Source organism: Calidris pugnax, unplaced genomic scaffold (genome assembly GCF_001431845.1).
Source record: "Calidris pugnax isolate Ruff unplaced genomic scaffold, ASM143184v1 scaffold185, whole genome shotgun sequence".
Taxonomy (NCBI): Eukaryota; Metazoa; Chordata; class Aves; order Charadriiformes; family Scolopacidae; genus Calidris; species Calidris pugnax.
Genome location: NW_015090903.1, coordinates 287339 through 301102, shown reverse-complemented (window position 1 = coordinate 301102; position 13764 = coordinate 287339). Strand labels below are relative to the sequence as shown.

The 13764-nt window shown below is 37.8% G+C and overlaps 1 protein-coding gene across 1 annotated transcript in view; it reads right to left on the bottom strand.

Moving 5' to 3' along the window:
* COL25A1 (collagen, type XXV, alpha 1) overlaps nt 1-13764 on the bottom strand; it is a 333672-nt gene that overhangs the window by 112120 nt on the left and 207788 nt on the right. Inside the window, exon 7 of the mRNA XM_014948992.1 lies at nt 11665-11682. Within this exon, the coding sequence (XP_014804478.1) occupies nt 11665-11682 (18 nt within the window). The remainder of the gene's footprint in view (nt 1-11664; nt 11683-13764) is intronic.

Below are 13764 nucleotides of genomic sequence, written 5' to 3'. Positions count from 1 at the left end.
CAATACCTACAAGAGGAATACCTGTGGTCATTGAAATATGTCTTCTAAGCTCCCTAGCCTTCTGCATCTTTCAATTTTACTGTCTTTATTACTAATGTGGAAAGAAAGAGCATTAGAAATAATATCTACCGGGCAGATCCTCCTTTGACAAGAGTCCTCTTTGATAAGAGTCATTTAGATGTGGTGTTGGGGGATATGGTGTAGGGGAGAACTTTGTAGAGCGGGGTTGATGGTTGGACTCGATGATCTCAAGGGTCTTTTCCAACCCAAATGATTCTATGACCGGCAATTCGGTCGAGGAGAGGATTTATGTACTTCATTAACAAATGCTGCATAGGGTACAGCTCTACAAAAAAAAATATCATAACGCCAGAGAAACAAATGATTGAAATACCTGAAAAACTCTCTGGTCGTCTACTTGAAATAAGTACTAGTTTAAAAACACTGAAATGAAAGTAAGGTGATTCAAGTAAAAAAGCCCAACTGGATTGCTGTGACCCATATCAATTTCTTTCTGCTTTCACAGATTTTCCCATTTCCCCATCTCTCTCTTTGGAAGAAATTAAAAACAACCCAAAATTCATTATTGAAAGCACTAAGATTAACTTCAAAGACTCTGCTACTAGAAGCCTGGTACTCTTTGGTATTCTTTTTGAAGCATTTTGGCCTGTACCTGCTATCATACCAAGGCTTATTTGCATTAAAGTAATGAAGGCCAAACTTGTGAAAAAAAAAATATCATAACGCCAGAGAAACAAATGATTGAAATACCTGAAAAACTCTCTGGTCGTCTACTTGAAATAAGTACTAGTTTAAAAACACTGAAATGAAAGTAAGGTGATTCAAGTAAAAAAGCCCAACTGGATTGCTGTGACCCATATCAATTTCTTTCTGCTTTCACAGATTTTCCCATTTCCCCATCTCTCTCTTTGGAAGAAATTAAAAACAACCCAAAATTCATTATTGAAAGCACTAAGATTAACTTCAAAGACTCTGCTACTAGAAGCCTGGTACTCTTTGGTATTCTTTTTGAAGCATTTTGGCCTGTACCTGCTATCATACCAAGGCTCATTTGCATTAAAGTAATAAAGGCTGAACTTGTATAAATGAGCAAAACTGGACACCTCACATACAAACAAGGTTTTGCAGCCAACATACATTTGCTGTATTTCAACATTAGACTTAATTTCAGCAAACGGATTTTAATACAGACTTTTAAAGAGGGGAGGTCAATTCCATTTTCCCCTTACTGTGGTGAATCCAGATTTGTTTCAGTAGCAATGCCCTGAGTTTCATTCAGTATTTAACGGGTATGTCACTGTTTTTAGTTTTCCAAACTTTACTACTCAGTACTGGATACATTCGCTCATTCAAGGGAGTAAAATGACAAAGAAAGATTTAGATATTTTTTTTAGTGTTGCCTACAAACACTACCATAAGTGCTATTGTAAAAGAAGTGGTGTGTTAGATTACTTAAATCATGAACGGTTAAAGGAAAACGCCAGTAAAGTATTAGTATAAAACCACACACTACCATAAGTGCTACTGTAAAAGAAGTGGTGTGTTAGATTACTTAAATCATGAACATTTAAAGGAAAATGCCAGTAAAATATTAGTATAAAACCACAGCTGAGTAAAATACAGCCTAAGGGATAGAAAGGCTTCTGAGACTGCAGTATAATCTCCACAGTTTAAGAGCAATAAAATTCTTTCACAACCTAGGTAACTTTTTTAACCCGAGGATATGCTAATGCTTGAGAAAAACATATTTTAATGAAACACCAACATATATTTCCCTGAGGATCTTACCCTTCTTTCCTTCCTATGCATATTTTAATGAAACACCAACATATATTTCTCTGAGGATCTTACCCTACTTTCCTTTCTATTTCCTTCCCCTCTTGCACATCCTGTAGTCCCTTAAATAGCTTCCGTGCATGCCAGGCAGGCTACAGTGGTACCCAACTGAGACTTTTGACAAGAATTGCCTGACAAACGTAGTGGTAAAACCTACGCTGCACAAATCCATCTGAGGCAACTGGTAATCACTAGGTTACTGCAGATGTCTCCATCCTGCTACCCCAACTACAAGTCATTTCTAGAAGAGACAAAGGCTTGACGCTATGTCATCCCTCTATTCTTGATGGGAATGTGTCCACCCTTAATCACAGATTAATTTATTCGAAGCCAATGACTATATAGTAGCAAAAGTGCATAAAAATACTATACAAACTAATATCTGCTTTACAATAATACAAAAAAATGCCAGTAGAAGAACTAATTCTTTCACTTATTTTCCTCAATTTCCTCATCTCCAACAGGGGAAAACTACAATGACATACTTTATAGAGCTATTCTGAGAACTGTTCAGATTTGTAAAGTTTGAGTTGAAACACTGAATAAATGCAAAGGAATTTTTATATCAACTACAAACATACACATACTTTTATACACAGGCTTATATAAAAGTGAGATGTCTGAAGATTTTTTTGTAACCTTGAAGGCTGGCAACATCTTTCTTTATGCAGGAAGCAATTTAAGACAACATAAAGTTTATTAAAAACAAAACAGTTTTCTCCTCAAGACTAATAGTTTGGTCTACAAAATTCAGAACATCTTCAGGGGAAATTACACACATATGTATATGTATACTTAAATGGATATTCATTCCTTTTGGCAAATGATCGCTAGCAGACATACTGTGCAATATAACTGGATTGTATTTCTGAAAATACGTGGTGCTTTTATATGTTTCTCAGCAGCTCACAACTCTTGAACGTTACTGATGGATCTCAGCAAAAAAACCCCAATTATTAGGAACTCCTACGCTAATGCATGGACAGGCAGAACATTTTTCAAAAGTAGAATTCTGGATTAAAGCTCACAAACAGAATGGACACTTCCACACCATGCTCATCAATAACATTCCTGGCAGTACACAAAACACTCCAATGAAAGGATTTGCTGCATTTTCTACTTTTTTCCTTCTTCCTGTCCTCTGAACTTGTCTTGTGCTTAAAGGAGACAATAAGCACATCATCAGAGCTTTTCATGCCAGCACCAATTCAATGTAATGAACCTGAAGCATTTCTGCTAATATCTAAGGTTTCTCAAAGTCAAATTTCAATTGCCAAAAAGTGTCACTTTATAATTGAAAATACAAATTTTGAAGCTTCCATCTGGCAGCCTGAGATCCAATGCTCCCAGGTCTGCTCTAGTTTGCAGGACTTCCAAGCTTCCAGCAGAGAAAGGTCATCAGGGCTCTGGACTGATAATGGGTGATCAAGGAAACTCTGATATTTTGAAGACCTTGTGAAAGACAAAGGTCTTAGATATCACGGTGTTACCTTTAAGTCACCATAAGCTTGGTGAAATACACAATTTTCATTTTAATTTTTTTTTAAAGCTAATGAAACTACTGGGATCTGCAACAAATTGAACTGGAATTCAAAGCTGAAATCCAGCATTAGGATCAGTAAAACAATAAGCCAGTAGGAGTTTAATACTGAATTAAAAACATGTGCAGCAGGATAGTAAAATACTATATAATATCCTTGAACGCAGTGCAATACTTTGCTTTGACATAAGTCCTAATAAAACACAGAACACATTAGTGTATTTCTGCCATCTGTAGAATGGGATGAAGGAGATTCAAAGGTCTTTTGATAAAGAAATGATTTAGGAACACAAGAAATGTTTCAGAGTTCTTAATTATATTTTGACAACTCTTTGTACATCTCATAATGTAACCACAGCACTAGGCTTGCAACTGGTTTTTGTACTCCTATGTACTTTGTTAAGCTAAGCAATGCTATGCAAATTAAGGATTACAAGTAATTTTCACTTCACAGCTCTTCACTTGCTGTTAGAAGATCTAGTACGCTCTGCTGACAGCTGCCACTTCTAGATGAATAGGTGGAATGATAATGTGTAATTCCCCATAACATTTATACTAGCATATGTAATGCGTGAAGCAGACTTTCATGTTTATTTTATTAAAACAAAACATATTCTTTCCAGAAACTAATGATGCCACCATAGAGAAAAGTTGATAATGTCCTACGAATAGAAAGCTCTCCTTCAAGTTTTCTTTTAGAGTTATATATATTAATTTTGTATATTTTTTTTATTCTATGACTTGTTCTTTTGCAGCACCATAAACGGTCACTACGTGAACTATGAAATGAGGGGATCAGCTTCTAAAGTTTTGGGCCTAACGACTTAAACTGTTCCAAGAATCCATCTTCCAAGCTTTCTTCATCTATTTCATACAGCTACTCTGGAGGGAGATCTTCAGGTTTAGCAAAAGAAAACACCTTCATAACAACAGAGCCTATTTTACGAAGGCGTCCAGAGCTGGCATTACCTTTTTACAGAATTCTGTGCAAGGAATATTCTTCTTTTTGTGTTTTTAGAAAATCAAACCCTAGTTTGAAGGGGTAATTGTTAATTCCGATATTTTTCTGAATCAGGTAAACAAATCAGAAATAAATTCCCAGTCCCAGGAAATGCTGTGGAACATTGGAACATCTTGCTATTTCAGCACAAGATTTCCAGAGATTTTTACTGAAATGTTACCTCAAAAGCATGCCTATCAGAGTAGGTAAAAGAACACAGTAGCACAGCTGGGGCCATCTGACATAGGATGAGCAAAGGTCTAACAAGTGTGATTATCCCCAACTAAGTTCACTTAGCAGGGTACAGGAGGGAAGTCATTAATCTGCCATCAGAGGCTCCTTTGCAAATCCTGGCAAAAGGGTGGAAAAAGTCAAGTAAAAAAACACGTTGGAAGCAAAGCACAATATTTAATGTTACAAGAATTTTCCTTGTTGATGCCTGGAACTTACTGCCCTCGGCCTTTTTAAATTATACGTGGTGCTTCATTAGTCTTGGGACAACTGATAGTCCAGCATAATTTGCCTCTAAATCTCCAATTCTGTGCTCTTTTCACAAAGCAAAGAATCCTCTTATTTGCACTAATGTCACCTGTTTAGCTGAAGAGGCATTTAATATTCATAGCTATCCTGGTTTACACACGTACGTAAGTCTACCAGGAGAAACTGAAGGGGTTTATATTTTAAAAGTGCTTATTGCGGAGGGAAGTCATTAATCTGCCATCAGAGGCTCCTTTGCAAATCCTGGCAAAAGGGTGGAAAAAGTCAAGTAAAAAAACACGTTGGAAGCAAAGCACAATATTTAATGTTACAAGAATTTTCCTTGTTGATGCCTGGAACTTACTGCCCTCGGCCTTTTTAAATTATACGTGGTGCTTCATTAGTCTTGGGACAACTGATAGTCCAGCATAATTTGCCTCTAAATCTCCAATTCTGTGCTCTTTTCACAAAGCAAAGAATCCTCTTATTTGCACTAATGTCACCTGTTTAGCTGAAGAGGCATTTAATATTCATAGCTATCCTGGTTTACACACGTACGTAAGTCTACCAGGAGAAACTGAAGGGGTTTATATTTTAAAAGTGCTTATTGCTGCTGCTGATTCCTTTTAACAAAATTAACTTCTGCTTTATTAAAGCTGAGAAAGCAAAATACTTTAAAACAATTAAATACACTATCTCTTTCTGGGAAGGTCTATTTCTCGCATTTTTTCCTATAGTAAACATCAGACAGTAAACAAAGTTTTGTGCATGATTTCTCCTCCTACATTCTCTGATGTGGTTCAAAATGACTGAGTTATATTGTTATAAATCTGATGGAAGGCAAGAGCTACATCCTTGCTTCATATTTGGCAACTAACATAAAATGGAAAGCCATTATGATGGCATCAGTTTCTTCAGGTTCACAAGTCAGTGTGGGCTGAGTGTTTCCTAAAAAGACTGCAAAATTTCAACAGTGTTCAGGAATTCTATTACACCTTTAGAAAGGAAGGAAAATGGTAAACAAGTGGTAAAGCTCTGCCCGCTAAATACGTATTAGACTTAGTACAAGTTGCTTTATTTATGTGATGCCCTCAGTTAAGATTAATTTCTGATCTCAAAACTGATAGCAACATGTTATTGGCAGCAATGGGATCAAGTGTTTAGCCTTGTTATTGGTACAGATGCAAGCAAGAAACAGACTTGTTTTTCATTTTTTTCAAACAAGCATACAGTGTTAGGCTGTCCTCCTACATCTACCTGGTCATTAGATGAGACTAATTATTTTTTAGAAGACACTACAATAATTCTGCTGCTGTATATGAGCTCAAGCTCTCAGACCAAGACTAAGCTTATTTTCATTTGCTCAGGTATAATTAGATTTGATGACAGTAGTTGGGATGAAATATGTGGTGTGCATATGAAAACTTAAAATCTATAAATGTTTTAAACTCACTTAGGAAGAATTTCTTCGAAAGACAAATAAACCTGTTACTTTTTCACCTTCTGTACTTGTTCTTCTTTACCAAAGCCTAACAAACTCTTTGTTCCCCTTTGAAAATCCATTTTCTGCTTAACTCACAGCACCTACACGACATCGAGGTCCTATTTTGCTGTATTCACCACTCACTGACATCAATAACACCTAGGGCAGGACATGGGCAATGCACTGTTTATACGCTGGTGAAGACACTTCAGAAGAAACCAAAAACTGAACCCAAATCTTTGGATGCCAAATGGGATTCAGCTCCCTTTAAATGAAAGATTTCAGTAATAGAGTGCGTCCCCCCATGAATTTAAATCATTGGCTAACACATATTCTGATTTCTATGTAAGTCATCACAGTTTTACATAAGGTATTAAGAAGTAACTAAGAAGGACAAAGTTTACTGAAGGAATTTTATAATCTACACTGAAATAAGGGCCTGACAGCATCTGACAAAGTGCACGCACACACACACACACACAAGTATATAAAACAAAGACAACATCTCTCCATATTTGCTTAGAAAACAAAAATTGGAGTGGCTGTACCTGTTCTTTGCTAACAAACTAATTGTTAAAGTTTGATAGCAAAATCTGACCTGCAACGAGTAACTCAAAAGTAGACCAGCATTAGCATATTCAAACTGAGTCATGTAATCCTTCAGCAGGATCAGAAGTTTGCAAAGGAGCTTAGGGCATCAGCTGCTAGAAGAAGAAACAACCTGCAAGATCATTCTCTAGAGTATGAGCAGCTGATGGCCTGGATACAACAACTGGGCTTCTCTGAGGAGCAGAAACTTTACAGCTCTGTGTATCTCAAGGGGATGAAATGTTTCTCCAGCCTCATGCTGATTCTGTCCTTCCTAAGTGTACTCCTTACTTCCCCCACTCTCCATAGAAGTAGAGAGACCATGCAAACTGCTGGGAACAAGGAACAGGGGGCTTAAACTTCAATTTACGGTCATCAGAACAAAAGAAGCATGTCCAACTCTTAAGGGTCTGACTGGTAGAGACCACTTTGCAGCATTAGTCAACAGGACATATTATGTATCTTGGCCATAGCTTAAAATGCCATCAAAACCCATGCATGATCACTTGACCTTATCAACCACCCCAATACTGAGTGGCATGTGCTAACTGCAAGGAATATTTAACAGATCTTGGAGTGCAGATTATAAAACTCCTATCCAAACTACCCAAACCAAAACTCAGCAGGACTTAAAATTCATTTTCTTTCAACAAACCCCTTCCCATCCTTCCTGCTGTCAGATCTTTACCTCTTTCCTGAAGTCTAGGATTCTTCCTACCACCACAATGTTCTCTAGGAAGCGATAAATAAACCTCCTACATACACTGCTGCCATTCAAAACAGCTAAAAGCTACGGCCTATGTCCTGCTGGTTATTTTTCTCAGGCCTTGACAAAAACCAGAAAGCAAAAAGTTAAAATGGTTCCAGCTAGCTCTGTTGACAGCACAAGCCAGTAACAGCCTGTCTAACCATGACTCAGAATCTCTGCCATCAGAAATTAAAAATACTCCAGTCACATACCCTAAAGCTTGACGGTGAGAAAGACACATGCATACATTTGTCACCAGAATTGCTATGGTAACCCTTTAGCATGCACACACAACACTGGAAAATTTCAGACTGAAATAACATCACTTCCATAGACATTTCACATACAGGAAAACAAGAATCTCACGAAAACAAGTATCAATCATGAGTATTTTGTCCATTTCTAACGCAGATTTGAACGGCTGCCAAGGAGAAGGGAGAAGCATCTGTGGGGCTGCTATATCTCAAAGTCCCCCCAGAGAGAGGGCTCATGGATGCTGACACCAGAGAAAGTATGTTGCACCAGAGATGGGCTTGGGAGAGGATATTGCCACGAGGAAGAAAACAGTTGGCTGAGACAAAGTCACAACGAAACACCACCCTGCCCCACATTTATAGCTGTTGGCGGTTTCACTTCAGCAGGATCTCGTAAAGGATCATTTTGTCTTCCTCCACCATCATACTAAATGCACTGTTTTCTAATATTTATGTGAACTTTACTTCTAAACAACAAAAAAAAAGTTAAACATAACAAGCCTTCTCTCTGTACCCCGTTCGTACATTCCTTATGGAATTAACTTTAGACTAGAAGCCGTGCTCTGTTCTTTGACAAACATGAATACTTGCATTATACTAAGGAGGAGATCTATGTGCAGAATTCGGTTGTATAGATTTATTAGGAAAATAAACCTTTCTGGTGCAAGCTAATCTAAATACATATTTACATTCTAAACAAGAAAAAGCAGGTATTCTTTGGGTTCACTTAAAAGCCAGAATTTAAGTTTCAGAAAAAAGTATTAGAAGTTTTATTATTTGCTCTTCTACAAAGAAACTCAGTTAACATGGTAATTGAAACAGCTTTTTTTTTTTTTTAACAGGAAACCAAAATCATAATAAGGTATTTTATTTTTTAGAGGTTATGCTAGAAATTATTTAGCTATTCATCATGGTCTCTACCTTTCAGTGATACAACAGAGCCATGAGCTTTTTCTGAAAAAATGTTTGTGGGTTGTAATAAAGGTTCTTTTTACTTGAAACAGGAAAACACAAAACAAAATTATCTTTTGTGGTGTATTTTTGAAGAAAAGAAGCAGTAAAAATTCAAAGATAAAAAGATAAGAGGTGTTGCTGATCTGTTATGAATTTATATTTTTAGCCAGCAATTAAATGTACGTGTTGGGTGAATTTAGTGTGTACTTTTAGAAAATCATAGGAAAAAAGAATATGTGTTAATAAAACACTGAGTGTAAAAAGGATTAGAGTTTATCTTTGATCTTAGTGTAGACTTACATAGCTGTGATATCAAAAACTTTCTAAGGGCTTCTTTTGTCAGCAGAGCATTTCTGATGTTTGAAACCAGGAAGCCTTTACTTACTAACCAAACCAACCAAAACCTTTTCTTTTGGATTTCTCATGGACATAGTTAAGACCAGGGAAAGTATTGACAATCATGGGTGGCTGAAATTTCTGCAAACATTTTTTTAATGAGAAACTGAGGGGGTTTGACATACTTTATCTGTACGTGAACAGGTTATGTTTTCTATAGATACTTTAATAAGAATTTTTTTAAGTCTTGAGATTTTCAACCACAGCTTTTAACATTTTTAAAATGTGGTTTCATGAAGTTATCTGGGTTTGGGTTTCAGTTTAAGAGGAAAGACATCTAAATGTACAGCCTACATGTAGTTGCCTAAGACACGTAGATGTCAGCAATTTGGTAGAATGGTTATTAGATTCAGTAGCTGCCTGTAATCAGAACCTATAATTAAAAGGCATGATTGTATGCAACTAGTGTCATGTGAGAGGTTCCCTAGGTATCCAAGACAGCTGCCCATGACTGACAGATACAACAACGGCCCTACACAGGCTCCAGCCATTGTATGTACAACTCCAAGGCTGGAGACCATGGACCAGCAATAAACACCTGTGTGCAGGGAACGTAACTGAACCTTGGGAGCTTAAAAAGAGCTGAAGAGATCTCTAGGCACAATGAATATTGACCCAACCTTTACTGACTACAAGGAGCGTCTCCACGCTACCCATCTCAGCACCTACACACAAGCTTCTTTCTAGGTTTTTAGGCACCTTGATCTAGAGCTGAATCCTGCTCTGACTGTCTCGTGCCATTCTGACTTCCTCACCAGTGCCCTTGCAAGAATAATCCAACCTGCTCTAGTGGGAGATGTCCCTGCCCGTGGCAGAGGGGTTGGAACTCAATGATCTTTAAGTTCCCTTCCAACTCTAACCATTCTGTGATCCCTGGACTCAATCAGCCTGAAGTAACTGAGTACCTACATGTCCTCCTGCCACAATACAAGCACCTCGAGATGAAAAAGGAGGAAAAGGCAGTATCAAGAATATTGGTGAGTGCTGCTCAGAGCAATGGCAATGGCACAGAGATGAACACTTCCTACTTAAGTTAGGATGTAAGAATTTTCATCGTCAGTCTTGTGGGTCCTAGTACCTTGTACCTGTTTTCTTTAAAATCATTCAGGTCACAGAGAAGTTGAAACAATTTCGGGGGCAGAGGGAAGATTTTTAGAAGGTTTTTCCTATGGTTTGTTCCCCTCTTCTCTTGCAATCATTTCTCTGCCTTTTTGCCCTTTACACAGCACTGAATGGTGCTATCTCCACTGTGGTTTTTTGCCTACAGTTACCTTTGGGCATTTCATGTAGAGAGATGAACTCCAAAGACCGAGAAGCTGTTTACAAGCATTAAGCAAGAGACTCTCTCCAAGCAACTGAAACGTGGGACGTGGGGGTCCAAACCCAGAGGGAAAAAACATGGGTGGCAGCACAAGTCAACATCAAGTAGATGTTGATGAGGATACTCATTCAAACTGAATGGGAGGAGGGCTTGTAACACAAACTGTCTTTCAACAGAGAACTATGATTAGAAAGAAAAAGTCTGAGGAATATGTTTCCTTCTCATAAAAAAAAACTTTAACTTAAAAAAATTATCAGGCCCTTGCAGAAATCCTGGTTCAGGCAACTCACTTGTGCTAAGATTGTCCCACAGACCAGAGTTTACTTCCCATAATGCATCTTGAGTATGCAAAAAGATAGAGATTTTCAACTGATTTCACTAAGTTTGGCTTTGCTACTGGCTTCCCTCTTCTCTTCCTTGCTCTTCCACCTTTCTGTACTGCTCTTTAACTCTATTAATTTACATTAAACCTAGTGTTTCCTTTCTGCTGGTCGATTTCTACCTTAAAACTGAAGTTGGATCCCTAGATTTCCATGTCTTCAATTACAGCTCACAAGACAAAGTTCTACTGTTCTTAAATAAAGCAGAACTAATTCAAAGCAGTGTATATAATTAATCAAAATAGCTAGCAGTGCAATATTTAAAATAACTGAGGGCTGCCTGGATTATAGCAACATTATTAGCATGTGATTAATAAGCAGTTGAAGTATTACATTTGCTACACATTTGCTAAGTTATTTTATCTTGCTTTAAAGTTAGGTGGCAAAGTTTCAAGCCATAGTTAGGAGATTTGCTTTATTCAGTATTACGTTGTTAACCCCACCATCTGGTCAAACAGCTGAGGGAACTCAGACAACCATAGGGGGGGGCATGTTTCTCTCTTGGGAAATATTTGCCTTACTGAATTATGCAATGGTTACCAGTTTCTAGCTTCTTACAGTAGGATTTTAAAAAAAAAAAATCAATCAAAATACTTTGCAGATAACCCAAGTTTGGCAGGTCCTGTATTTAGCCTTAACTTATATAGGAAATAAGATGGCACTTACTTGTGGACCAGGCTGACCCTGAAAAACAAGAAAAAGAAAAGGTTATGGAAAGTTATGACAAGGATTAACTCCTTAAATAGTAGCAAATAGTTACAGTACTCTAATAAGGAGATAACAAAAAATACAGACTCTTGACTCTTAAGTTACATCAACTTTGAATGTTTTAATTCAAACTGATGAAGTTTCTTGCAAGTAACTGATTCTAGAAATAAATTATAACAACATTGAATCTGCACTTGAGAAAGTTCATACTTGGGATAGTCAGAACAATACAATTTAGAAACAATAGAAAGATCTAATTTAATTGTTCTCAAGGGAAAAAGAATCCCCAGATGCTGACCTGATTTAGAAGTAGATATTGGGTGCTCTTTCTCTGTTATTGCTCACCCCTACTTTCAAGGAGGTGCTAACTATTGCCTATGGAATGAATAAAGTCTAAAACCTGAAGGAAAGCATTGCTGGGCACACAATAGTCTTGCCATTGCTGCAAGCACCACAATTTTAAGCAACTTTAAACCAATATTTAAACCAGCATTTCAGCAGCAGATGAACCCTTATCATTCAGCCCAAGAGGTAGCAGATATATTTCCTCTCCCTTATTTATCAATACCACCTTTGGACCACTCCATGCCCCCTCTGCACACCTAGGAGGTGTATGCATCTCTTGGTGCTGCAAGCCCTTACAGAGCAGACTTCCTATCATTAATATTCCCAGCCTAAGACAGTGAAAGTCACCAGTTATTCTAGCCCACTCATTACAAATTATTTGCATAAAGCATAACTATATTACAAAATAGTATAGTAGCTGTGACTATGAACTACAACCACCCGGCTGGTTGTACTACAGCCACTATTAACTCACACTGTAAATCAGAGACAAATATTTATACATTTCTCCCTATAAAGAGAGAATTTCTTAAACCCCTAGGGCTAGCTTAGCTTCTAGCACTATATGACACTTCAATAATATTTCAGTTGAATTGAAACTACATTTCCTTTTGTTGGAAGAAAATGAGCATGAAGACTTCTTATAAAACCTCTTCAATTTAGCTAGGAGGAACTGCTAGACAGAGTTGAAACTCTTCCATCTGAGCATCAGGAAACACTTTTTTACTATGAGGGTAACCAAGCTCTGGCACAGGTTGCCCAGGGAGACCGCAGAGTCTCCATCCCTGGAGATACTCAAAAGCCATGTGGACGTGACCCTGGGCAACATGGTCTAGATAGCCCTGTTTGAGCAGAGAGGTGAGAACAGATGACCTCCAGAGAGGGGGAGCATTTAAACTGGGAACTAGTCTCTGGCACAGGTTGCCCAGGGAGACTGCGGAGTCTCCATCCCTGGAGATACTCAAAAGCCATGTGGACATGACCCTGGGCAACCTGGTCTAGATGGCCCTGTTTGAGCAGAGAGGTGAGAACAGATGTCCTCCAGAGATCCCTTCCAACTTCAACCACCCTGTGGTTCTGTGTGATTTTAAAAGGAAGAGAGGGGGAGCATTTAAACCGGGAACTAGTTGCTACAAGAAAAGCAGTTGAAGAAAAATGCAGTTTTTAGTAATTAATAAGATTTTTCCTGCTACATTAAAATGAGGAACATGTATTTTAATTCACATGCAAGTTTTTAAAGACTTAAAAAAAAAATTAGAAATAATGTTACAAGGAATCATGTTAAAATACAGAACTATCTAATCCTTACACTGAAGGCAATTTCTCCCTATAAAGAGAGAATTTCTTAAACCCCTAGGGCTAGCTTAGCTTCTAGCGCTATATGACACTTCAATAATATTTCAGTTGAATTGAAGCTACATTTCCTTTTGTTGAAAGGAAATGAGTATGAAGACTTCTTAGAAAACCTCTTTAATTTAGCAAGAAGGAACTGCTAGACAGAGTTAAAACTTTTCCATCTGAGCATCAGGAAACACTTTTTTACTATGAGGGTAACCAAGCTCTGGCACAGGTTGCCCAGGGAGACTGCGGAGTCTCCATCCCTGGAGATACTCAAAAGCCATGTGGACATGACCCTGGGCAACCTGGTCTAGATGGCCCTGTTTGAGCAGAGAGGTGAGAACAGATGTCCTCCAGAGATCCCTTCCAACTTCA